General features: G+C 39.7%; 1 protein-coding gene across 1 annotated transcript in view; it reads right to left on the reverse strand.

The window, feature by feature from the left end:
• The window catches only part of PCNX2 (pecanex 2), a 156,209-nt gene that overhangs the window by 120,695 nt on the left and 8,668 nt on the right, over nt 1-26,846 (reverse strand). The window contains exons 3-8 of the mRNA XM_035560483.1: nt 26,693-26,810; nt 24,437-24,473; nt 22,086-23,375; nt 13,639-13,786; nt 13,325-13,470; nt 11,897-11,990 (exon numbers count right to left, since the gene is read on the reverse strand). Of these exons, the coding sequence (XP_035416376.1) occupies nt 11,897-11,990; nt 13,325-13,470; nt 13,639-13,786; nt 22,086-23,375; nt 24,437-24,473; nt 26,693-26,810 (1,833 nt within the window). The remainder of the gene's footprint in view (nt 1-11,896; nt 11,991-13,324; nt 13,471-13,638; nt 13,787-22,085; nt 23,376-24,436; nt 24,474-26,692; nt 26,811-26,846) is intronic.

The following is a 26,846-nucleotide window of genomic DNA, read 5'->3' on the forward strand; positions in this document are numbered from 1 at the left end:
GTCTACTCATATCTTCCTAAGAGAAGAGTTATCTTCAATAAATTTTGTGTTGTTAGTTGTCTTTCTACACAAGCCAAATAGAGTCGAGAGCATTTCTTAATTGGCCCATGTCTTTTATCCCATGTTTACCAAGAATGGAACTGGCAGAGTGATGGATGGATACGCCAAGATATTCCCCTGGTACTATCCTCTATTAGTTCTCAGAAATCAAAATCATTTTGCTCTTAAGACTTCTTCCAAGAATAAACTTGCAGATCAAATTCTCTCCCACCAGACTTGAAGATAACTGAAAAGCCAGAAGAGCCCACAGTCTGTTTTCTGTTTGCTTTCAGCAGCAAAATTCACAGCTCCACCTACCAGCAATTGGCAGAAGAGCCACAAGCAGCTGGGACACTAACTGTGGGAAAAAGCTGAAACTTTAGAGGCCTGACAAGGCAATTAGGGCACTGGAGATGGAAAGACAGAGCCACCAAAGCAACAATTTCAAAACTGGGAGTTGTCATCTGGCAGTTGTCAGCTTCCTATGCCTTTTATTTAATCAGCCTCGTATCTCTGTATCTTTTCTTACTCTTTCCTCATTTTCTGTTCCCCTCAACTCCTGTTTGTTAGTTTTCTTTATTCTTTATTCCTATTTTCCACACAACCTCCTCCTCACATTCACCTGCTAACTCCCTGATGTTTACACAGCTACTTAAATGTCACATATTTCATCTGATGACATTATCACACTGAAAGCAAATACCAGAAAAAAATGTGATGGTGGTGTTTGTGTTTTTGTAAGCCTATAAACTATATTCCATACATTTATTACCATACATGAATAGGAGCACTCTCTAATCATAAAATCACTATAACAAAGCTGATGACAGTATAACATGGAATCTTACTAAACAGAAAATCTGTTCGTTTGCAGAATCAAATTAACGTTATCAAGATCTACTATGGTAAACCATACTGCTAATGTAAGCAAAGGTATAATTGAACCAAATTTTGAATAATAAATTAATAACTAAAAATATCTTTGGTAAACATACAACCTATGCAGATCGAATGTAAAAGATACATAGCACCCTCTACTGATAAATGGTCATAAAGCCAGGAATCTTCTCCTGGCTCACAATTCAGTTTTGTAAGAACACAATAAACATAAGCTAGTTGAGCAACCATACAACACTGGAAGTATTTTAGTAGCACTACACAGCACTGGAAAAATCTTCCTTCTCCCTTTCAGGTTACTGTTTGACAGGACGTACATATGCCTTACACTGCTGTCAATTTAGCTCAAGCTATTCAAATATAACCCAGCTTGAGTCATCCCCTTCGTTAAGGATTAGCTAGCCTCGAGTCTGAACACCTCTCAAGGTAAGCTCATTACAAAGGCACGTTACACAATTACAAAGGATTCCCTGCTTAATAAAGTTGTTTTGCAAGGCTTGGCTAAATTTCATTTTAAACCTTGATATAGGAGAAAGTTAAATTAGGACAGGCAACCCTGTAAGTAGCATCACAATAGTTGCAAGAGCAAACAGCCATCCTCCTGCATACAAAACCATAAAGATCCCATCAGATTGCTTCAGGCAGCTGTCTAGGTCACTACAAAGCGTAACAACATGCAACATAAATATCTACAGCTATAATAATACAGTTGAAGCCATTTGAAATAACCACTAAAACACCACTCTTAAGTACAAGCAGCCATGGCCGTGAACAAGAGTGAAGTCCAGAGGGGGGAAGCTCCCTTTCAGCGCACCTCATGAACAATCACCTCCAAGGTATTCATCTGAGGTGTGTTCAAAATACCTCAAACTGATACCCAAGTAATCTGGTTGTACAACAACCAGCTAGTGCTAACAACATTTTGGGAACTCCAGAAGCCCTTACTCTTGTGCCTTTTTGAAACGGTCAGCTTGTAGCACGAACACAGCTGTCTGAAGTGAGATTGGAAGTCCCAGACTAATAGCAGCCCACAGCTCCCTGACGGCACCTCCGCTACTCGATCCCGTTGCTGATGTCTTCCTACTGCCACCCGAGCAGCTTTGCTCCTACTCATCTAAAATGCCTTCCTTGCCATTTCATGTTCCTCATCATCTGTACACCTCACCACCCAGACCTCTTGCCACACGTCCACTCGCCTGGCCTCCACCGCAGAACCGCCAGCACTAACCAGGCCAGGCTATTGTGTGACTTGGCACTAAGACCAAATCCACTGGTTGTGGGAATTGCCTTTTCCAGCAGCCCATGATTTACAGCTGCCATCTGTCCTATGAAATAAGACAACTTAAAAACTAAAAGGCAACCTAAACTACATAAGAAAATTGAAATATGCAATAGTGAGAGCAGCATTAAGACTGGATGATTATGTGAGAAGCCCAATCACAGCAAATAGGGAAAAACTGAATAAGCAGCAGCAATCTTCACTTATTTTGGTAAGAAATTAACAGTTTTAAAGAGAGTAAAGTTAACTCAGAATGCATATTTTAACTTCCCTTAGTGATTACAGCTGAGGGAAGTGCAAACTAAACATTAAGTCTCTCTTAAATCTTGTTCACATTTTGTTACTCATCCAGCAGGACTTAGGGAGTGGTTTTGGTATTTTTTTTAGCTAACAAAAATACCACCCCTAACAATAATAAGATACAGTACACAAGTTTACAGAATGGGAAAGCTGGATGCACTAATTTACTGACATAACAGACAGAAAAAGATATAAGGCCACTGTTTAAGTTTTGCAAAGTACTGCAAAAGGAGCAGCAGTACACATTATGTTCATTAAGCGAGACACTATGTAGGCAAGCCTTGCAGAGCATATTATCAGGCACTGCAGGCACTATGAATGCAGCAAGTTGTGCATGCATCCTTACTTAGTTGTTGTAGCAATGAGATCTGCTTGGTTCACCCTTGTTTCTCTCTTTTCAGTTTTTTTTTTTTTAATTTTGGTAGCAAGGAGGTAAATCAATAATTTGTAAGCTTATTACATTTCAGAGCAAAGAAATGTACTGACTATTTAAACACAAACAGCGTGGACTAGTTAAACTAGAGGATGCATTTTGAGAAGATGCAACTTTACTGGAATTAATGCATTAGCAAGCACCCACTGCACCATTATCTCCAGTCTTAAAAGGTCCTCTTGCGTTCTCCATCTGAAAGGTGGGAGGAGGGAGTAGACACCAGCCCCAAAAGCTACAAGACTACCGAAGCTCCCATTCCTGAGCAGGATTTTGCTGCCATCATGTGGCAGCATGTCCCCATTCTGCTGAAAGCACTTCCTTGCACTGTGTTAAAAGAGTGAAAGAGGGGATAAAATAAATAAATAAATAAATCTAGGAAAGGATTTTAAGTGGCAAAGCTAAACACAAGTGTTCCCTCCTGTACCTAGCAAGCCAGCAGGAAAAGGCTACTGAGTTTGCAAAGAATATTTTTTTTTAAGAAAATCATTGGCTTTATCAGAATTCAAACATCACTGTCTTCAGTGTGCACAAACATCCTACACTCACATATAACACATTCAAGCAATTTTACACTTAAGGCGACCAGCTCATCTGAAAGCACTGAATCCCAAAAGGAGCTACAAAATATTTGTTGCAGCCATTTAAAAAAGTGCTCAGTTGCAGAACTGTACAGCCTGCTAAGCAGCTTTAAGAGTCCTTCTTTAATACTAAGTCAGCAGCCTATTGCTAGAGCAGGAGCTGGTCTTCGTAATTTTGGTCACATTGCTAAGAAATATTAAGATGTTTCAGTCATATGGTATTTTCTCATTCTAAAATGGCACTTTAAAATGCTAACAGTAAAAAAAATAAAAAAATAATCATAGAGTCCACTTTCTCCTATGATGCTTACTCCTCATAGGTTTAGAGGATTTTCCGGTGGAGAACATACTAAAGTATTAATGGATTTATACAGGAGACATACAGTACTGCTAAGGCATTCAGATAGATGCTTTCATACAGTACAATGCACTCAAGCAGCTTATTCATGGATATGAATGCAAATCAACAAAGTTAACTCGTTGATTGGAAATTCTCTTTTGCCCAGGGCCAGAAACACTAGCACTCCATGGCACTTAAAAGCTATACTGGCAGGTAACTTAAATTATTTTTTTTAGTACTTGCTAGTCACCTTTCTGCTGCAATTAGTTCTTTTTAACCTATTGTCCCAGCTGATGCTGAAAAATGCTCTATTCTCAAATTATTCTCAATAATTCTCTCTATTCTCAACTATTGTATAATACTAATTATATATGTAAATGACAAAACTGATACATTATGAATAAAGCAATGATTTTTTTTTTTAATTTATTTTAAGGTATATAGTAAGCTAAGTTCATATACAAACAACAGATTTCACATTGCCCAGATGTCATCCAGGCAGGAGGGATAAACTGAGCTAAGATGTGTTTTTCCTCCTCAGGGCTGGGCAAGTCTAATAATTCTTTCTGCTCCATCTCTCCAATATCTTCAGTTGCGTGCCATATATCCACTTCTGCAGCATTACATATTTGTTTTAAACTCTAGTTTATATTACACGCATACAGCACATCAGCCACCTAATGCAATTTATGGCTGCTACTGACCGTTGCCAGACTCAAACTGATTAACTGCAACAAGCGGACATCACTTCAACCTATCTAAGTATTTCAAAGAATCAAACACTTTTGTATCACAAGTCGAATTGCTGTCAGGAAACATTCGGATTGCTCTAAAGAGACACCAGCTCTATCACTTTGAAACCAATGCAGGTGTATGATGATACCATCTTGCACAGGGCTTGGGAGTTTGTGTTTTCTTTTCAGCAGTTTAATACAGGAGAGAAGAAAATAGGCTCAAGAATACAAGCACTATTCTCATAAATTGGATTCTCTTAAAAAAAAAAAAAAAAGTATTTCTTGAAAGAAATGTAAGTGGTCAAATGCTTCCATAGCTTTTTTGGGCACAATTCCAGTTGACTTTGTAAGAGTTAATGCTTGATTTGAGAGAAAGAATTGGCCCTTCCTTAAAAAGTAGCTCTTAGCTTTTATTCTACTTGAGAAAAAAAAAATCCACAGAAACATTTTTCCTTGGAGCTACACACATCTGTTTTTCAACACAGCAAGCACTGCCAGGCTGGTATGGACATATCCACATCAGGATTTTGTGTGGACCACTTTCTGTATTTTTGGAACTGTAGTTAACCATAGCATGTCCATGTCTGCACACACATTAAAAAAAGCTCAGTGCTGTAAATGGAAACAAATGTAAGGATGCATAGCAAAATACTCAAACAACCACAGATACTATCGAGTATCTACCATGACCCTACACTGGCATGTTCTTCAGGGATATTTAATGATCTGTTCTCATCTCAGATCTGAACATACCAGAGATGGATTGCAATATACCTGAGCAAAACAGCATGGGAAAAATGCGACATTTTCTGGAAATGAATCCAGCCCTTCCTGAAGCTGAATTTGTTCACTTTAACTGTCAAAATGACATGTTGAGATAAAAATCATGGTGATACATCATTACTAAAACTTACGGAGGAAAACAACCAAGTTTTACAGTGCCACCATGCTATTGTGCCTGTGAACTGCTTCAGGAAGTACCATGGAAGTTTTGGATAGTTTCTTTGTAGCTGGGAATATCTGCAAAATTATTTGAAATGGCAAAGCAGGAGGAACAAATAATCTGAATGTATAAACATTAGACCACTTCAGGGATTGTCACAGCTATTTAACAACATTATATTTGACAATACTGTATCTTGATATAGAATGTTGTGTTTGAGGTTTCTCCAAACACCGAGAACACAATCTTACACACAGTAAAAATTAGAATTACCTTTTTGGTAGGAGCAAAATTAAATAGAAACTATCAAAACAGTAAAGTGTATCACATCAGTGCCCACAAGTTTAATGTAAACTTACTTTTCCTGTCTTTTTTCAACCTAAGTTAAGGAAGAAGACAGAGTTCCGGGTTCCACCACTGAATTGTAAAATGACTGCCTCACTTATTCCTCACCAAAAAGAGTACTCATTTAAATTTTTAGGCTACAGATTCAGGCAGTATATTACTTTATCACTTGATACTTGGAAGAAAAAACGGCAGCTAAACCTAGGAAGAATAACATGTCTATCGATCAACCTCTGGCATCCAAGCCATTTAGAAAGACAGAATTCTTAGAGGGCAGTATTTCAAACACGTTGAGGAAAGCTGCGTTACTGAGAGGTTACAAATACTGACACATTTTTCTCCAATACGTACATGTACACAAACACACTAGAGGTTGTTTGACCTTCTAAACAAGAACACCAGTATACACAGAAACCACAAGTAGAAAAGTAATCAAATATTTTTTTTTTAAAAAGAATAGCCTGGTATAGCAAGTACACACAGAGTATACAAGTGCAGTATAATTTACACATTGATGTTGGTACCTTACAATGCTACTGACCTCCATACGGGCGACAGATTGTGCTGCTGATGCAAAACGTGTTAATTCTATTATTATGATTACTGTAACTTTGGGGGGGGGGGGAGGTTACATTTTTACTGATACTTATTAGCCTCTTTGCATGTTACCCCATGATAGCATGATAGCTCACGTTTATCTTTTTCACTGCTAATCAAAACTGATTCAGTTATTTAATTACAAGAGACAGTTGAGGTAGTTAAAAGATACTCTTTTGAAACATCTGCTTTCTGTCACACAGTGACAGACAGAAGAGATGCATCAGAGTGACACCTCCTAATTGGTAAGACATTTACCAACTCCAATGTATTTGTACTAACCCCCAAACAGCTATACACCTCTAACAATGCTTTCACTTGGACTTCCTTTTACTTCATGTTTTTAAGGACGTGTTATTGCTAAGGACAGCAGGTTTTAGTTTGTATCACCAATCAATGGGAAGATTTTTTTTTTTTTTAACTGGAGATTTTAACTGTTCTATACAGGTAGGGTTTTAAACCTTGCAACCATTTTGTCAAAAGAAACTAACCATGCAAAAAGGCTGTTCGAGCTTATACTAGGCACCAGTTTTACACAAATGCAAACTTTCTTGTCCTCCTCTACCTTCCCAGAAGCCATCCATATACCTAAGCCACATGGCACAGAAACATTAAGGATTCACTGTAAGAGAGACAAAGGTTAGTAAGGAACCTAATGTAATGGGGCAGAAGAAGGGTCTTCAGGATGAGAAAGCTATTTCAAATTTCCCACTCCAAAACAAATCCAAATGGTCTTTCTGTAACTAGGTTCTGATGTAATTCATGAACTTAGAATACAGTAAGCACTTTCTGTCTTGTCAAAGCCTGTCACAAAGCACTTAAGGGCTAGGGGTAAAGTTGTCAAGGTAATGGGAGCATCAAAGTATGAAGCAATTAGCTCCGCAGGGAATCCATTCCAGTGACTGCTGGCAAGACAACAGACAAAAGTTGGGTCAAGGTACTTACATGGACAATAATTGGGGAATTGATTAGCTACCTGCCAATGTTTACATAATTTACCAAACTCACTAACAAGAATCCCTGGCAAAGTGAGGTTTAAGATGAAAAAGGCATCATCTTTTTTTGTTGATGATTACAATGCAGGGACGAACTTAAATTTAAGTAACTATTTAAATATTTAAGAAGCTGGACTGGTGAGAGAATTTGGTGAGACACAAATACGAAGTTAATGTAAAACTATTCTAATTTTCAACAACCTCTGGCAGAATTAAGAGATAATTTTAGAAGTTATTAATGAGTGTTTATGCTATCTTTAAGAAGCTCTGAAAGTTTCCAGGACAAGGACTGCAGGTACAGGTAATGTCTTTTATTAGGCCAACTACTATAGCATCTGGTAGAATATATATTAATTATATTAATAATTATTTTTAATTAATAAAAAATAGATTTAATAAATTTAATAAATTAATTTTTAATTTAATATTTATTATTAATATTAATATATTTTAACACTGATAAACTGGAGAATACTCCAAAGACCATCTCACAACAGAGTAGAGCCAAAAAGAGGTGATGAGAGCTGGTATTTGAATTCAGCCAATCCCTTCAGATTGCTTCCAATGTCAAGGAGTCTCTGCAGGATGAAAACATTAATTTATTCAGACTTGGACATCAGCTTTCTGTGGCATGTTTTAATCCATTTTTATTCTCTCAGGTTATCCACCTAGCCTTTACAAGCAAAGAACAGAAGAAATCATAACACTGCATCACTTCTGTGAGAGAGCGGCAGTGCTAAGACTCTGCATTATTTGTGAGAAATGGATTTCAGAAGCCATGCCAAGCAGTTTAGATGCCAAGCAGTTTAGATTAAAATGTTTACAGGCCATACAAATACCACTTTAACTTCCGTTCCTAACAATTGCTGTTGTAAAATGCCAAACTGGTTAAGACTTTATTCCTGGAGCAGACAATAGTGGGATTCAATAGACAGAAACAGTGAGTTGCAATTTGAATTTAAGATTGTTAATCATTAGTTAGTCTGCCTCAAGGCTTTTTTAAAGGTTTCTTTCAAGTAATATTTAAATATTATTTCATAGACTTAAATACTTTATCCAGTTTTGCTTGACTTAGTCAAAAAGTATATTTACCTTTGGCCAATTCATAAGCCACTTAAGTTATTCTCGACAGACCAGTCAGGGTTCACACCCACCCCAGTCAAAACCCCCTCCCCTTTCACAATGTGCAGCACTGCCCAGAAGACCCACAGCTCCAGGAGTGACAGCACCTCTGCTCTTCTGCTTCTCCCCAAAACAGCCCCAAAGCCAGGGGCCTCTTGCCACCACCAGCCTGGTCCAATGTCCCTGGTTCTCCTCCTCACAGAGGTGCATCAGGGCCCAGTTACTTCTCTGGCTTAACTCAGTTCGATGTTTTTGCTTTAGGAGCAACTTAATAGTAGAGACAGCATGATCGGTGAGAAGTGTTTTAAAAGCTTATACACTTCTATTGCAGATCTGTTAGCTGTTTTCTCCATCAGCTTATTCTAGCTTCTGCAATCTGGGCTCACTGAGATCAAAACCCTATCCCTCCTATTCAAGGAGGATGCTACCTCATATGTCCAGGCACTAATTTTCTCCCACATCCTTTGAGCTCATAAAATTTAATTTGGATGGCTCACCATTGCATTCATATACAAATTTTAAAGCTGTTATTTCTACACTGCCTCCAATACTCATGAAGAAGCACTGCAGAGCACTTCTCCTTAGCTAACTCTCCAATGGGTTAGGAGATACGCTAAGCTATTCTCAACTACTCTTCCATAACAGCAGCCTCTCCTGTTGGTATGGACTTCTCACACAACATAACAATGCAAAAAAACACAGGGGGTATGTAAATTATACCAGCAAGTCCTCCTATCCTTCACAATAACAGCACAAGAGAGAACTTTTGCTACTGGCTTGGGGAAATGTATACCATAATTATAATCTACTTAATACCGAACATTTCCATCAAAGGAGGGCCCAACCTAAAGTGAATAATTTCTCTGGAGAGCTGTCCGCAGAGACATACAAGAGAGATTGTAACTGAAACAAGCATTGATTAAGCCTTGTGCTTTTTTTATTCTATATATTTGCCTTTTTGTGCAGTAATAAAAAGATCTTTAGTTGGTAACTGTGACTATTTAGCATATCTTTAACCATAAACAAGAAACCATCCTGACATAAACGTTGTGCATGCCTGATGGTGGAGGTAGGAAGGAACAAGGAAAGAAAGATGCCTCATTCCTGAACTGTTTTTAAGGACACAGACACAGACACAGACACAGATTTCTAGGTTGGAAGAGACCTCAAGATCATCGAGTCCAACCTCCGACCTAACACTAAGTACTCCACTAAACCATATCCCTAAGCTCTACATCTAAACGTCTTTTAAAGACCTCCAGGGATGGCGACTCCACCACCTCCCTGGGCAGCCCGTTCCAATGCTTAATAACCCTTTCGGTAAAGAAGTACTTCCTAACATCCAACCTAAAACTCCCCTGTCGCAACTTTCGCCCATTCCCCCTCGTCCTGTCACCAGGCACGTGGGAGAACAGACCAACCCCCACCTCACTACAGCTTCCTTTAAGGTAACTGTAGAGAGCGATAAGGACGATTAATCAGATTTGCCCCTCTATTTTCTATAGGCGAGAAATGTTCCATAACATCTAAATACAAGCTTACTTGATGGTGAGCATCTGAGGAGAAAATGAAAACCCTTTCTTTCCCATGCTACCCTTAAATCAACGCACAGATGGTAGGAACTGCCACTTGAACAAACAGCTCTCATTAATTTCTCTGGCCTAGTCATATTACAGACTGCCCTTGCAAAAACAGCTTTGGGCATGCTTCATGCTTCCTGGTTCTCCTTCCTTGTTTTTCATGTGAACTTCTGCTTTGTACTTTCCTTCATGCTGCTCTGTTCTTAGAAAAGCTCTTGTGCTCTCCCTTCCCATTCATATACAAAAACAGTCCTGGGAACGCACTGATCTTTGCTGCTTTGTTCTGTTTTAGTCTAAGCTGCTACTACACTCCAAGATTTCCAGCAAAGGTACTGGTCTTTATAAATTAAATACATGAAAATGGCTGAAGAGAACATCTGGACTGGTATTTGCTAACAACATTTAGCAGACTCCTTCGAAATAACTCACATTTCTAGAGGTCTGCAAACCACAAACTAAAAAACTGCATTTAATGTGGTACGGCAAGATATAGATGTCACATAAACATCTAGCAAAGACAGCTTTAGAAGGACTTTGTATAAGAGAAGGAAGATTGTTCTCCTTTCAAAAAAGCAAATTAACTGATAGATGTCAGGGGACCTTAAACTATTTGTGAATTTAGGACAGATTCAATCCATGTAACTATGATGGGGATGGGAAGGGGACGGCATTATTCTGTGCAAGGTGAATCAAAAAAAAAGTTGCAAGAGTTAACCCCAAACCAAAATGTTTGATGTTCAATCAAAATGGAACTCTACCAGTTGTGGTTTTTTGCCCCTCCATTTTGCTAATGAAATGGAACATATTGTGGATGGAACCTGTTTTTTAGTAGTTCGTTTAAGTCTTCATCCACTGAAAACAAAAAGTGTTCTCATATCTCTCCTAACAGCATTCTATCTAAAATGCTAACATGTTCTTAACATGCTCCTGAGCTTCTCAAAAGTCTCCACCAAAAGCCAAACATTTTAAGAACAATATTTACTATTAACAACAACCCTTCTCACCTGCAGCTCGACAGTTCCAAATTCTCTATAACAATATTAAAAACATATAATTTAATAAAAATACATATCAATAGTTAAAATTCTTCTTACAAACATGCATAACAACATACTACATCAGAGAGCAGAAACCACAGAAGTGAGTGTGGGATTTATGTGGTCACTCCAAAAAGACCCTTGAGTGTGGGATTTATGTGATCATTCGGAAAAGACACTTGAAAAATAAAATTGTTCAGATACCTTTTTCAGAATGGCAAATTATCATTAGAGATTTCATGGAAGATGAAAGGCTCTGCTGCTCAAGTTCAGAGGAATTAGTGTCACTGACTGATACTGACAGAACCCAACACGTAAGGGAAATGAGCAAAACAATAAGGTCAAGAGAATATCTGATAACAGCCTCTCTCACCTTGTTTTATTTACTGTCTTGTCTTGTTTATATCACCACACTTGACTTTGGCTTTTCCCAGAAAGTAATGAAAACCACACTGACTTGTTCTGGTTTTCCTTTTCACTTTTCCTTATCAATATTCTCACAAGGCAGTCACTGTTCTAGTACAGAATAAAATTGCATGCTTTGACATCTCTAGAATAGGTTAACACATTTATTCCTCCAGCTCTCTTCTTCACATGCATCTTTCACAGCTACAATCTGCTTCATAGCTTCCAGCAATGAAAGCTCGTAACGTTTCTAAAAATAAGGGCTTACTTACTGAGCATTTGAAATACAATCACAATTCGATATCTGATGTCGAAAATTTCCTTCCTTCTGACAGCCAGCCTTTAAATAACAGGATCTAATTTCCCCTTTACAAAATAAACAGAAAAAAACAACAGTTAAGTTATATGATAGTTTCTTTTCCACACAGAAATTTATCAAAAATATATCTTAGGTCAGGCACATTTCTAAACCTAAATATAGTTTTGTATAATAGGCTTATTTTGAAGTTCAGAAATGAAATTAACATTTGAACAACTAAAAAACTCAGATCAGAGCACAGATTACAGTGAAAATTTGACCTCTTCTTCCAGCACTGGGCACAAGAATGAAGGGAAGTCAAATTAAAACAGCATCCATTGAAACAGATTCATCAGAGGCTTAAGGACTATACAGTCATTAAAAGGTACGTAAAGTCAAGGTAAAGCCTATCTATCAACATAAGTTCACTATAAAACAGAATTGTTCTTTATGTTCACAAAGGTGAGGTCAGGAGGTACAAAGCAGTGGAAAATTTTGCTAAAAGCATAGCCACTGTTACTCTCCCCTTGCACACCCAGCAAGAAGCAAAGAGTCACTGTTCATTCAGCCAGAGGCCATGACATTCTGTTGCTCTTAGACCCACCGCACGTCAGGAGCAGCTGCAGGGCTGCAAGCAGGGCCATGAGGAGTCGGCAGAAAAAACAAAAGAACTCTGGGATCGGGATCACAGCTACGCGGAGTATTCATTCCACACTGGTTTTGAGGGCAGCTTTAAAGGAAACACAGCTTTTGGGATGGCTGCCGTTCAGAGGTATTGGCCAGGACCTTATAGAGCTCCACGTGGAGTTCAAACAAACCACCACCACGCATATTACAGCTTCAACCTCCAGTAATAGCTGCAGAGCAACTGTGCTCCAGCACAGGTGTTGAGAGAAACAAGTTCACTCGTCAATTCACTTGAAAGAGATGGCAGACCATGAATCTGAACAGGAGCAACCACAGCATTACCAGAGTTCAGCCTGAGTCAGCACCTACTCATGCTCAGCTGGAGAACACAACAGTAAAGAGGAGGAACATTTTGCCCTGCCATCCTCATACAGACCCTCCTCCCTTCACACCCCCCTCCTCCCTAAGCAGAAAGTGCCAGGAGTTCTGGAAAGCAAAGTTGAGCCTGCACTTCTTGAAGGTAATGTTTGGAAGACAAACTTCTGGCAGGTACAGCACTGTGCACACCTCAGGTCTGTGCTAGTTGAATTTTGAACTCTCTAGTTATTGTTGATCCAATGGTAAATTTACTGATCTTACTAGGCCATTTTCTTTCATGCACACAGAAGACAAACAATCAGTAACAGATAAGAAGAGAAATATAATCCTAGGGAGTCTAAAATTTTCAGAATTAATTGCTTCACATATTGCAATTATTCCAACTAGAGAAACTCACCATTTTCATCTATGAACACATGCATTGCATCCACGGACAGCTCATCTTGTACAGATGCCTCAGGTCCACTTATTACTTGCAAGACAGAACTGTCCTGCTGAGAAGTTACCCGGTAGATTATCTGCCTTTGCCTGTTGCCCTGGTAACTTGACACAAAAATGTTTCAAAACTACTATGAGGAACTTTTTTCTTGTTCTCAATAAAACAAAAAGAAAGAGAGGTTAATTAAAAGTTTATGTCATTTCTACTCAATGAAACAAAACAGCTTACATCATATCTTTGAAGTACAAAATTGTAAAGTAAACTGGCCTTACAGTGCTGTAAATTTGGCAGACTCTGGTAGCACCGGACTAGTACTAGCACGATCTTGGCTTTGTACATCTGATCTTTCCTGTTTAGGAAGTTGCTCACGGAGCTTTTCGGTTCCCACCACTTCTTCTTTTCTCTCTGTCATCTGGCTATCTGGAAAACAGGGCAGTGAAGTAGAGCCACTCTCCACAGACGACTGTCAGGAGCTTTGTTCATTGGCGACTGGACAAGAACATCTAAAAGAAAAGCTAAAACACTACAGCAAACACGTGTGTTACGAAAAACATTAACATGACAAACAATATTGTTTAAACAACTTCAACAGAACATTGGATGAGGAGGTATTCTGACCTGAGAAGGACAAACAAATGGGTTGTTTCAAGAACAGGCTGAGTGATGCTAAGAACAAATAATAGAGAATTTCTGCTTTCCTCCTCCTCTTCATCCAGAGGGAAGTAATCTATCCCTACCCTACAGTAGTAAGAGGTAGCTTTTTTGGGGGCCACAGCTTGTTCCGTAGTCATGCATACTGACAGCAGAAAAGCAGCAGCACTGGCTCATTCCCCTTTTACAAAAAGGCAGGCAGCACCTTCAAAGGAAAGGGAGTTGTTGCACCGGAAAGTAGGTAGCTGCCTTATCTCTCTTCCCTACCAGCCCTGCTCCTGATACAGTACAAAGGGGCGAAACAATTTCTCAGTAGATTTCCCTACGTTTGGAAAATACTGAACCAAAGATTTTAAAATACGCACGATGGATTTGTTCAGTTCCTAGCAATTACAATACCTCTATACAGATATACCATTCATATATATCATTTATCCATATGTATACAACTTTGAAGTGATGATCTCTTTTAGTTACTGACGTTCATGTTGAACTGTGAAATATGTTGCAACTCAACTGTGTTTTGACTGTAAACTAAAAAAATGTATGTTAGGATTTTGAAGTGCAACATATGTTGGTTTCATCATCACCATGAGTAGTCACACAATTAAATGTTTAAGCAAAAAATAGGTTTTGTTTTGCTTGCTAGAGATGCTGCAGTGTGTCTGTAGCTTCTTGCACGTAGCAAGGTGGATTGGTATGTACTTACCCATGTCTCTTGCAATACATGCTGTTTAAGTGCCATAGAAATTTAATCATCAAGAAAAAAAAAAAAAAGCAGAAAATCCCCCCACAAGAATTCTATTTGCTAAGCTGCACTTCCTGCCAATACAATTACCATCCTAACCTGCAGGAGTCACCAGTCAAGAAATAGTGTTGTCATAGCTAAGATGGTCTGAGGATAAAGTAGGTTCAAGGCTTCCAGAGAAAAACATAATACCTTTTTATTCAGCCAACTGATATTATTGAGCAGACAAGCTTTTGGATACTTCTGGATACACAGACTTTTTGGATCACCTGAGTTTTTTTTTTTTTTCCAGCCCTATCAGCTGATCTCGTAACACCTTACTTCTACAAACCTGCCTACCTTCAGGAGTTAGGACATCTCTACACCAGTTTCAATTCACATGGCACACCCCTAGAGTGTCTTAAAGCCTCAGACACCTCCACAAACTCCTCAGCCTCATAATCACATAAGACACTGTGCACTCTTATTTTTCATAAAATAAATAAATAAAATCCAGAAGTATACGAACAACTTCAATTGTCCCATGGCATCTTAGTCTCAGCAGGTCTCAGCCCTTCAAGTGAAGCACAACAAGCAACACCACACCTGAAGAACCTCACCACACCCACAGACTATGACTGCAGGTCTAACTAGCTGGGGTACCAAAAGCAACAGTGTGGGCAGTAGAAATAAAGACACCGTGTAACTCTTGCTTGAAATAGCAGTGTTCCTTCAGCTTCTACAAAAAAAGAAAAAGTCACTATGATACTGACAATGTTCTGAGTCTCTTGCTCTCTTTCTGTAGCACACTATAACCATGGATTTTGACTTCTTGTGCAGTAACAGGAGTATGGTTTAGGGAAAAGTTTTGCATCTGTTGGATATGGAGACAATCTTCAGTGGGTATTCCAGACCTACTTTCTCCTATTAAAAAACAAAGGGGTGGGTGTTTATGTGTTTTTTTTTTTCCTTCCTATTTAAAGATAACTTCACCTCAAGCAGTGACTGTATCTTATTTAACTGTGGCATTACTGAAGCATCCCCTTAATCATGCAGCTACCAGAAGTAGGTGAAAAGGCCGTAGATACCTAATCAAAACCATCTTCCCAAAGGTTTGGGCTGTCCCAAGCAGTAAGAATAATTGATGGTAATCAGAAATTGTGGTTTTAATAATCTAATTGGCCCCACATTGCCTAAAATTGGCTCTAGGGCTGGAACAATTAAAATATTTTTTAATTTGATTATCTAGTGGTTTCAGAAAATGCCTCTCTTTCCCATTCCAAACCACAAGCCTTTCAGACTTTTCCCCTGCTGTGCAGTGGTAAAAAGTCAGAATAATGTAAACATAAACAGTACTGCTTCTTACAGGCTTTATACGCCAATCAGACAACACCGTGGTGATGACTACTTCCAGCACTGGAGAGATAGGCTGCGAAGGGCTTGCGACTGTTCGTCACAATTATCATTCCTTTTCTTCCAAGTGACTTACACCTTCAGCATTTAAGCAGAGATACAGGCGTCTAGACGGGGAGCGTCCTGCCAGGGTGTGTAATGATCTCTACATCACCGAAACGCTCCCTGCGTGCAAATTTTGCTGGCAAAGCTTGGCTTTAAGCTACTAGGAGAAAACACTCTACAGGAGCAAAAGCACAATACTTCAGTACATCTGCACCTTCACCACAGCCTTCAGCCACAGCCAGCAAGTCAGTGGCACTGATCCACACCTCTGACGGGCAAGCAGCAGGGCCAGCAGAAGCCCCAAACACAGACCTGGGCTCAGCAAGCAACTTGGTCATGTATCTGGAAATTATACACCATGTCTTAAGCATGCAAGGTCATACTATCAAGATTCATAGCCACGTCAGGCTTGGGGGAGGGTGGAGCAGAAGGGTCCTGCACAAATGCCTAGGTTTTGGTCTGTACACTGCTTTCATATTTTGGTTGAGCGTAACACATCCCTTAGTCATCCTGGCAAAGTCCTTACCAAGACAAACATTCTCATATGTCCCACTGGGGAGTAAGATACTCCCTGCACTAAAGAGTTGTAGCAGCATAGCAATGTTACTTAGGAATATAACATACTGAGGAATGAGCTCCTATTTTAAATGCAGCTGCACTACCAACAATTTCCTTTGCCATGCAACTTTTTCATTTGTGGAACAGATTTTAGGTATCACAAATCACCTTTGTCAATATGCCCTTGGTTCACACTGGGAAAAGACTGGGAAAAGTTTCACAGTTTATGTGGAGCAGCCTTTGTACATGTAATCACAATACACTGACAGCTGGTTATCACAACTTTAAAGATGCCTTGTTTCATTAGGTTATTAGAATGAAATTTTATTGTTCTGTAAATTTTCTCCAAAATACTTTTTTACTATTTTGTCCCCTTTCCCCATCTCCTAGACCTTTTTCCCTTGTCTTTTATCTACATATCCCTATCCCAATCTCCACAACACAATCTTGCAAGTTAGAATGCCACTGTTGTCATAATTTCAAATGCCATCTGTTTTGAAATCTGGTCAAACAGAATTAAGCTAATTAAGCCTGAGTCTCTTCTGTTCTTTAATTGCTCTATTGCAGAATCTACCTCTCCTCACAACACTATGCTCCAAAATAGGAGGTTTCACTTTGAACTATATTTGTTGCCTGTTTGGATGCAGAGATAACTAATTTCAAATCCGTCTGTGCTCCTGTAAGTACCCAGCACGAAACAATAACTGTCTGAGTTGTGAAATATCCCATTCATATCTGTGGAGAATGTATCATAAAAGCCATAAAAGACATTTTAATTGCCATTCCCAACCCTTTCTTCACCCTTTCTGCTTCAGCAGAAGCATCTAGCTTATTCACGATCCAAATGTGCCTACTATGCTACAAATACATTAAAATAGAAAAGCAATATATAAAGCCAGTCACCCCCTAATAGGAGCAGTGCCCAGTGAACCTGATGCAGTCCAGGAATTGCTATAAAATTTCGCCACAGGCACTGAAGAAGCACATGGGATTATCCATTAATCAGGATTACCATGTTAATCCTGAAGCAGTAGGAAAAACCAACGGCACTCACTCTATCTGTTACAGGACAGGGAAACTTAAGCACTCAAGTGACTTGCTCAAAATAATAACCTAGGCCAGTAACAGAGCTGGGAATAAAACCCCATTTTTGAGGTCTCAAGTAAATAGACTGAACAGTAAACCTAACAATTATGGCAGAAGACCAACCTCTGAAACAACCTCATGATTTCTTTACAGATGCCAGCCCCGCCCTTGAACACAGCAGCACCACTGAGACTTCAAGCCTGAATTTCTTAAATCACAGCCTGTCAAGCCTTACCCATAAGACTGATGGGTGCACTGATGCAACTTGAGCATCAGATTTAGCAAATCAAGTTCTGCACCCCATCAGTCCCCGTCCGAAGAGGGGCATCAAACCCCATGTGGTCCCTCTCCAGAGCAAGAGCTGGGGTGGCACATGGCTGCTCTGCCAGCAAGCTCCCCTGCCAGCAAGCTCCCCTGCCTTACCTCAGGGCAGCAGCTGGCTGGGCTGGTGGCTCTGTGCACAAGATCCTTCTCCCCCATGATTATACGCTGTAGCTCTCTTTCTTACATGTGGGGGAAAAAAAATGAGGAGTCTAAAAATATCGACCTAAGTATGTTTTAGCTTTTTATAGGAGCAGGGTAATTGCTTGGGATCCAGAACTCGCTCAAGGTTGTGGTTTGTGCGCTGCCCAGGATGATGAGTGCCTTTTCTAAAAAGAGCCTGCAAAACATCCAAATTCAGGCCACGCAGTCTTGGTTTAGGTTCTTCCATGTGGGTCCCCAACACCCCCACGGCCAGCTTTGCCCCCCAGGTGACAGTTACCTGTCCTAGACTGCGAGTCACCTGTGTCAGCAGGGACAGTACATACACAAGTCCTTGTCCTGCACAGATCAGATGTACAGCTCTCCTCTTCCTCAGCTCCAGGCATGGCAGAGGAACCCGAAGCAACCCAACAAACCTGGCTTTCCTTATGCATCTCAAAGTAAAAAGAAAATTTGCAGTTGCCCTTCCACAGGCTTTCATTATGCGGGTGGTGAAAGTCTGGTTCAGAACTGAAAGGACACTGGCCCAAAAGCCATTTTCAGCAACAGTGTCAGTAGTACTTTCTCACTATCTAGAAGAGACGGGGTGGCAACAGAACAGCTTTTAGGAGACAGCTTTTTTACATCCTGTATTTTAACACGTTAAATCTGGCATCCCTGCTAGTGTTAAGTAAGGCTTTTATTTTCTTGTACTGCATTTTACTGAGCTGGTGCTGGCATAGGCTGCCCAGAGAAGCTGTGGATGCCCCCATCCCTGGAGGTGTTCAAGGCCAGGTTGGATGGGACCAGGTTATATCGACCTGGGCAACCTGATCTAGCAGGAGGTGTCCCTGCCCGTGGCAGGGGAGCTGGAACTAGATGGTCTTTAAGGTCCCTTCCAGCCCAAACCGCTGTGTGATTCTATGCTTTTAAGGGCTTCTTGGGTGAAGATGATACATCTTCTGTTTTTACACAACTCACAAGTGTGCGGAGGGAGCAGACAGCGAACAAAGAACCATCTATGACATTCACTCACTTTCAAGACTGTTGCAATTAGCACATTTCCCTGCCTTTTCCAAATTATGCAAAATGTCAGCCTTCTCACACACAGCCCTGAACGCACGGCTTTCCAGGAATTTGCCAAGTTTCTCACATTTCCTAATGAACACCTTTGTGCGGTGCATTTCATGATCACTTGGACCAGGCATCTATTATTAGCTTTTGCCAATTAAGTGGTTTGCAAGGTCAAAAGAACAAAGAAACAAAAAGACAAACAACCTCTTCCCTCAAAACAACTGGTGCATAGCTTGCCTTGCTCTATATTCCTTCCCCTCCATTTTTCTGAGCAACCACTTTAATGTGGGAATAATGTTTATTCAAATTTACTCTAAAATGCTATTTTGTTAAAAAACATATTCGTAATTGCTAGGCTGTAAACAAATTAGAGGCTTTCTCATTCCTAAAATCAAGTCTTACCGTGGGGAAGCTGCCAGCAATGACAGTAATTTATTCTAGCAAAGAGCACATTCTGACTAGGCTCGAAAATAAAGCCTTCTTGCCCGTAAAAGTAACTGCCTTTGAACTACCTCTCCCTAGCTTGAAACGAACAAATAAAAAAATCAGCTTGAAACTCTTTTTTCCCACAGCACCAACACGAGGTCAGGGAGACACCGCGCAGTGGCAGAAGTCTCTGCTCACCCCCATCCCACTCCCACCTGAGACACGAGCAGGGCAGCTTAACCTTGTACGTACGCTTCTCAACTCCACTGGCTTTCAAACACGTGGGCTTACAGAAACAGGAAAGTAGGGGATTCAGTTTTGGTCACTTTAGGTATCAGATTGGTTTGAGCGAAGGTGTTGAATCCTCATGTTTCCTGAGGATATTGGATATCAATAGGAAGAATCGAGTTTGCCAGATCTAAAGCCTAATAACTATACACGCATTAATAAAGTTTGGTTTTTGTGTGTGTCACCAGTGAATTTATGGATTATCTGATTTATTCTCATCAGCCATCATGCTTTCCTTTATGGAGGCAGTCACATTATCTGAGGGTGCCTGTCTGAAAGCCATTTATAAATTAGCTGCACTTTTTGTTTTAAGCTTACCTCTGAAACATTACCATGTGGCTTTTCCCTCATGCTGTGGGGAAGCAATGATTTCAGGTGAGCTAAAGACAGTGGAAAAGCAACAGTGTGGATTGCTACGAAGAATGGAGGGAAAGATGAGAGAGAAGTAATATGAAAAACAATAAGGAGGTGGCACAGGAGGCAAGTCAAGTGCCTATGCTGAAAAGGGATGAATAGGGGATGGGAAATATAAAAGTGGAAGGAGAAATAAGGATAGGGGAAAAGTGTGATAAGGGTCTAATGCTTCTGATAGGAGGCAAAAGTTAGGAAACGTAGAGTGAAAGCCAAAGGAAACCTACAGGAAATGAGACACTGAGAAGAAGAAATATCTACTTTTTCTTAAACTAAAAATGTGAATTTCACATTTGCTTTCACGGAGCTGACAACTTTGAAATCACTTGTGCATTTTCCATGTGATAAAAGGCTTCTTGAGGGAGCAAGGCAGGGAAACTCAGGCTGCTGAGAGTCGGTCTGTGGAAGGGATGTCGTTCTGAAACGGGGGAGAAGAGCTGCTTTGCTGAGCACCAGTAAATTACCCGAGTTCAAAGCAAAACAGGCATTTAGATTGCTTCCTCTTAGGCTATCTTAGAACGACCTGTTAGAGGATCTAAGGTGAACAGAACATTCTGGAAAAGGGGAGGATACACGTTGTTTTATTTTACTTTAGCCCAGATCTTCTAAACCAGGAAACTACAGATCACTTGGCAAGTACCTCAAGACTCCACACAACTCCACTGCACCTCATCTCACACACTCACAAAACAGGCTTGCTAGGTTTGTCTGCACAGCTGTTACAGATGCTACAAATAATGTTCCTTTGAAACAGAAAGGGGTCACAGATTTAGGTGTCAGCAATGAAAACATTGGTTAAAAACAGGTATTTCTTTATCAGAACTATAAATTGGATTGCATATATGTTTTTCAATGAGTTGATTTTGTTTAAAAAAATGAAAACCTTTTTAATTAAGTGGAAACTTGGATGGGAAGATACCATTTTTTCATTAAAATACTGGGGCATTTCCATGACCCCACCCCTCCAGCTTTCCTCCTTAAAACCCAAATATATTAGTTTTAAGCAACCAAAAATCAAAACTCTTACCTATTGAGAACAAATACATGATTTTTTTTTTAAAATTAGAAACCAACCTACAACTGTAGAGGAAGTTCAGGAATGTGCGTGCACGTGTGTTAATTAGATAGAAGTTGAACTACCACCAGTGACAATTCCAGCTTTCTACAAACTCACAGATCACTCTTAACATGCACCAGGTAAGAAGGGCAAGGGCAGCTGTAATGCTGTAACTATACACAATTTAAGAACTCTTTTTGGTATGCCCGTAATCCAGGCCTGCCACATGCAAGCTATTCTAGCATAGAACACTAGATACATACTGGACACCTACTGAGGTTAGCATTAGCTTTTTCAAAAGGAATATTTAAGAAAATGTAAGTATTCAAGAAATTGCAGCTGACACTACCACACTTCCACTAAATCACCTTGTACCACCAAGACCGGCCCTTCCCTGACCCCATTAACAAAACCAGTTTTCCTCTGCATTCACTGTACTGCAAATCTCAGGCCATGTTGCTACAAATAATGTAACTAGTCTCAATTGCCTTATTCCAAGAGTTGTAAATCATGCATCATACCTCCACCAAGCACATTTTCTTTTGTAGTCTCTGTTTTGACAGTGGATTGATTAGATGCCTTCATCTTTGAGGTATTAATGGATTCCAGGAGGGAAACAAACTCTAGAAAGTTAGATTCATTGGGCACCTGTCCTTCCTTAGCTTCTAGATCAGATTTAGAAGTCGGTAAGGTCTTCTCTTTCTCAGATACCTCCATGAAATTCTTACTTAAAAGCACATCTGTCCCACTGTCTACACTCAGCACCCGCATGTGCCTCTTTTCATGAGCAGTTCTACAGGACTGCGGATCTAAGTTCTGCAGCTCTTCTTTAGGATTTAAATCCACGTTCTGGATGTTCTCAGAAGCATTCTTCTGATTTGGATCTGAACAAGTGTTAGTTTCCACAGGAGTATTTGCTGGATTGCTGTGTTCCTTCACCGCATCACCAGATTCATAGCCAGAACAATGGTTGGACGACAGATCTGCCTTTAAAATTTCTGGAGTTCTTTCACTTTCACTAACTTCTGGATAGGCATTACCTTTACTGTCATCAGACAAATCAAAAGTTATAACAGGAATTCTGAGTTGTTCATTAGTTTGCTGACTTTGCCAATCTGCTGTAACTATACCAGACTCGAGGGCTGAGCTCATTCTGTCAGTCCCCAGACCCTTTAGATGGACAGAGCCTGCTAGGTCGCTGAGGGTGGTGGTTGGTGTGCTGCTCATTGTAATGACAATTTTAATGGGCTCACACAGTTGGTCTCTGGGAAGAGAGTTGTCAACAACTGCAACAGCAGTCTCACTGTCCGAGCAGTCAAGGTCCTCATTGGTGTTACCAGCATTGCAAGAACTTTCCACATGCTCAGGATCTTTGGTTGTAAAGGCACTGCACTGTGGGCAGTTACTGCTAGAGCTCGCCTGCAGTGAGCCATCTAGCAATTTCTCTCTTTTGTGACTTCTAGGATTACTCAAATGCTCTGAAATAATTGAATTTTCACTGTCCCACGGCTCCAAAGATACTCCAGTCCTTAAAATATCACCTTGCGATGAAGAAATATTGGAGACATTTTTAGCTACATCTCTGTCCACAAGAATGCCTCGTGATCCATGCTCTCCATAAGACTGTCCATTCTCTCCTTTTTCGTTTATTTCATTCCCAGGAAGTGTTTCCGTAGCAGCTGGTTTTGTTGCTATTGCTGATGCGGTAGAACCTGAAGCAGAAGCTGTAGAAACAGGTAATGTATCTGCTTTGACATAGGGTGAGGTAGATAAAACTGGTGGTACAGCCTGGTCTTCTAATACCATAACACCTAACAAAGACATAACAGAAGTTAGGTCTCACAAAAAAAAAAGTACATCTATGTATTATCAAGGTACAATCTTTAGCTAGGAAAAACTGCTCTAGAGCAGAGCAAAATGAAGCACAGGTGGGGCAGCTGATTACAGCAGTTCTTAAGCAAGGATCCTTTTGGTTAGCTGCATGTGAAATACTATGAAAGCAAGTATAGTAATATTGATATTGCTTTATACGAGAATAAACGTCAGAATGACTAAACCAGCCATTTTTTTGTGATGATAAAGGTGAATTAGTTTTATGAATTGTAGTGGGCATATTATAAATCGTACTAGTAGGATTGTGTCTGAAGATTAAAATAGGGCTCACATGGAAAAATTGCTGTTCTAGCCCATTTCTGGAATCCTTTCAGGTCAGAACAGGTGTAGCAGCATGTCTATTTAATTTAAATAATCAAATTAGCTCAAGAAAGAGCTAATATAAAAAATAAACATTTTACACAGAATTATCCCCACTTAGTGAGAGAAGAAAGAATAAACCAGCGTGGCTGAATTTTGTTGTAATACTTCAGGCAGTTCTTAAATGGTTCCATAGGATATGGTGATCAACTTAAACAAAACGGAGATAAACTGAAATATACTGAGACATCTCAAGCACTGGAACTGCAGGCAAAGCAAGGTGTGCTGGAGTCTACACTACTGAGCTAAAGGTCAACAACTGCAAAAGTATACAGTCAGAAGATGTATGAGGGCTTTAAGATGTAACCTGAATATTGGCTTCCTCTTTTAATACTTCCCAGAGGCACAGAGCTCCCCAAGAACGTGGAAAGAAGGCTCTTTTATCTCCCGATGTCAAAAGCAGGGAAGTTATTTGTGCACTCATGAAAAGGCTGTGGCCCTAACAGCCCGGCTGAGAGCTGAGAGAGCTTACTCTGTTAGAATTCCCTTGAGATTTTGTTCTCTTGAGCTTTTCCATTCAGCTCCTAACATGAGACATGACAGAACCTGTTTTGGGGACTTCTGTGGCAAGCAACAATTAAACAAAGGTTTAAAGGGGTTTATAAAGCCTTCAAGATACCTTTGAGATCTTCAATAGTTTCCCGTGTTGGCAGCTCCTAAAAATAAAAAACACACAAAATTAGTATGGCTACATGCTAAGTTCTGCTGGAAAAAAAAAGCAATAAAACAATGATGCAATGTAATAGATCAATGCAACAGTTATCTAATTAAAGGTTAATTACAGCACTGATAATTACTGCTGAACATCACTGAAATTTGGATGCGTACCTTCCACAAAATGCAAAGGGCAGGTGAGGGAGATGGTTATAGAACAGCCATGCTCCAAACTGCATCATTGCAATTGTGTGCATGATGTTTGGTGAAAAAGAAAATTTAAGATCTTTAAAAAAATTTTGCAGTGCCTAAGCTAGATTTTTTTTTTTTAATTGTTAAGGAATAGAATGCATTCATCTGTTCCACTTTTCATTTTAGCGTTCTGAAAACATGTAGCTGAAAAACCTTGATCTCCAGCAATTTTTCAATGAAAAACTACAGGAGAGAGACATTAAATTACCCTACAATCATTCAGATTACAAGGAAGCTGTGGCGGTCAGTTAGTCCAAACCCTTTACCCCATACATGCACACACTCAAAGCAAGTACGTTTAGAGCAAGTTGCTCAGGGCCATCTCCAGCAGAGCTTTGAATATCTCCATGAATGGAGATTTCACAACCTCTCTGGACCTGTTCCAGTATTTGACCACACTCTTGGTAAAAAAAAAAAAATAATAAAAAAAAAAAAATCTTTACATCCAATTCTAGTTTGTCCATTGTCTCTTATTCTATCTCAGCACACCGCTAAGAAGAGTGCTCAATCTTCTCTATATTCTTCCATTAGCAAGCTGAAGAGAGCAGAAAGCTCTTCTTTTAGCCTTACATGGACTTTGCCTTTAGGATAAAACATTACATCTGCCTGTCCTCACTCATCATGCACCTTGCTCCCCAGCCATGTTGGTGGCCTCTGATGCATTCTCATCGGCAGGTCAATGTCTGTTTTGCACAGGAAAGCCCCAGACTAGACAATACTCCAGAAAAACACTTTGGGATTTTAATTCAACAGCCTAAATGGAGAACTAGATAAAAGTTACCGGGAAAAATTAACATGGATTTCTTCAGACTGACATACACCAAACCCAAGAAGAAACAGTTATCTCCCAAAAATCTCATGGTGGTATCCTGGAGGCAAGAAGAGGAGACTAGGTTTGACTAGTTGAGTAGATCCAACCTACATATTTGGAAATGGGAAACTCGGACAAGATCCCCAGAAGAAATGGGTTTGCAGACTGGACAAATACCAGAATACTGGGGACTAGGACAGAAACAAGGTGGAAAATACTTTACCTCATAAAAGAAAAACTGTTAATGTCTGTAAATCAAACAGATACTACAGAAAGGTAAAAACACTCTAGGAAAATGAGGATATAGTTTTGATTCAAACCAGGATTTGAATAGTTTGCTATAAATAGGGACACAGAGGGGAAAAAATGAAGACGGAATGAAGTATCAGATAGCTACTTATTCAGAGATCACTAACCATCCTCTGTACTGACTGAGGCAGGAGTCCTGTAGGAAAAAATAGCATGGAATTACATAATTAAAGATTTTATCACATTGTACACGGGGAGTAGCTTAAGATTACGCATAGAGTATTCATTCTGTTTCTTAATTTTTGAATACTTCCTTTTTCAAACTTGTCAAGGATATCTCATTTTTTCTTTAATAACAACACCTACATATATCACATTCATCATTTCATACAGTAACTGATTTAGAAGTATGGACAATGGCTTGGAATACATGCATTTTTAAACTCACGTAGACATCCCCTAAATTTAAATCGGTTTTCATGCTTTGTTTAAATACTGAAGGTACATGTTGAGTGTTTATTGTATAAGCATAAGTCTAGTTAAACGAAAACAAGTTATTAATACTCCAGGAGCAGATTCCTTCTGAGGTAATGAGAGACTGCTCTGACTGCATTAGCTTCTCCCTTCTCTCAAAGCAGTCATGTAAACTAGTTGCTCTTCGCAAGATTTTCAAAGGTTTCAAATGACTTACAGAATTATCTATAGCAGATTCAGCTTTGTAAACCCAAACTTTTGGGACAAAGCCAAGGCTGGCCAACAGCAGTGGTTATACAAAGTATATCCATGGAAGTACCCTTCCAATTCAGGGCAGATGTGCTTCAAGCAGTCAGCACTTCACCATATAAAAGCCTACGTGGTAAGCTGTGTAATTCACGGAGTGAAAACTTGAGTACAGAAAGGCATACTAACCATTGGTCCAGATGAGTTCTGTGAGTGGAGATCCTGTACCCTTGAACTCTCGTGAGTTGTCGGGGTAGAGTCATTCTGGTTGATCTCACCAACTACACCATTATCCCTAGTGTTATTGCTGAAAAAGGGGAAAAGGAACCAAATGTTTATAACC

Source organism: Cygnus atratus, chromosome 3, assembly GCF_013377495.2.
Source record: "Cygnus atratus isolate AKBS03 ecotype Queensland, Australia chromosome 3, CAtr_DNAZoo_HiC_assembly, whole genome shotgun sequence".
In the NCBI taxonomy this organism is placed as follows: Eukaryota; Metazoa; Chordata; class Aves; order Anseriformes; family Anatidae; genus Cygnus; species Cygnus atratus.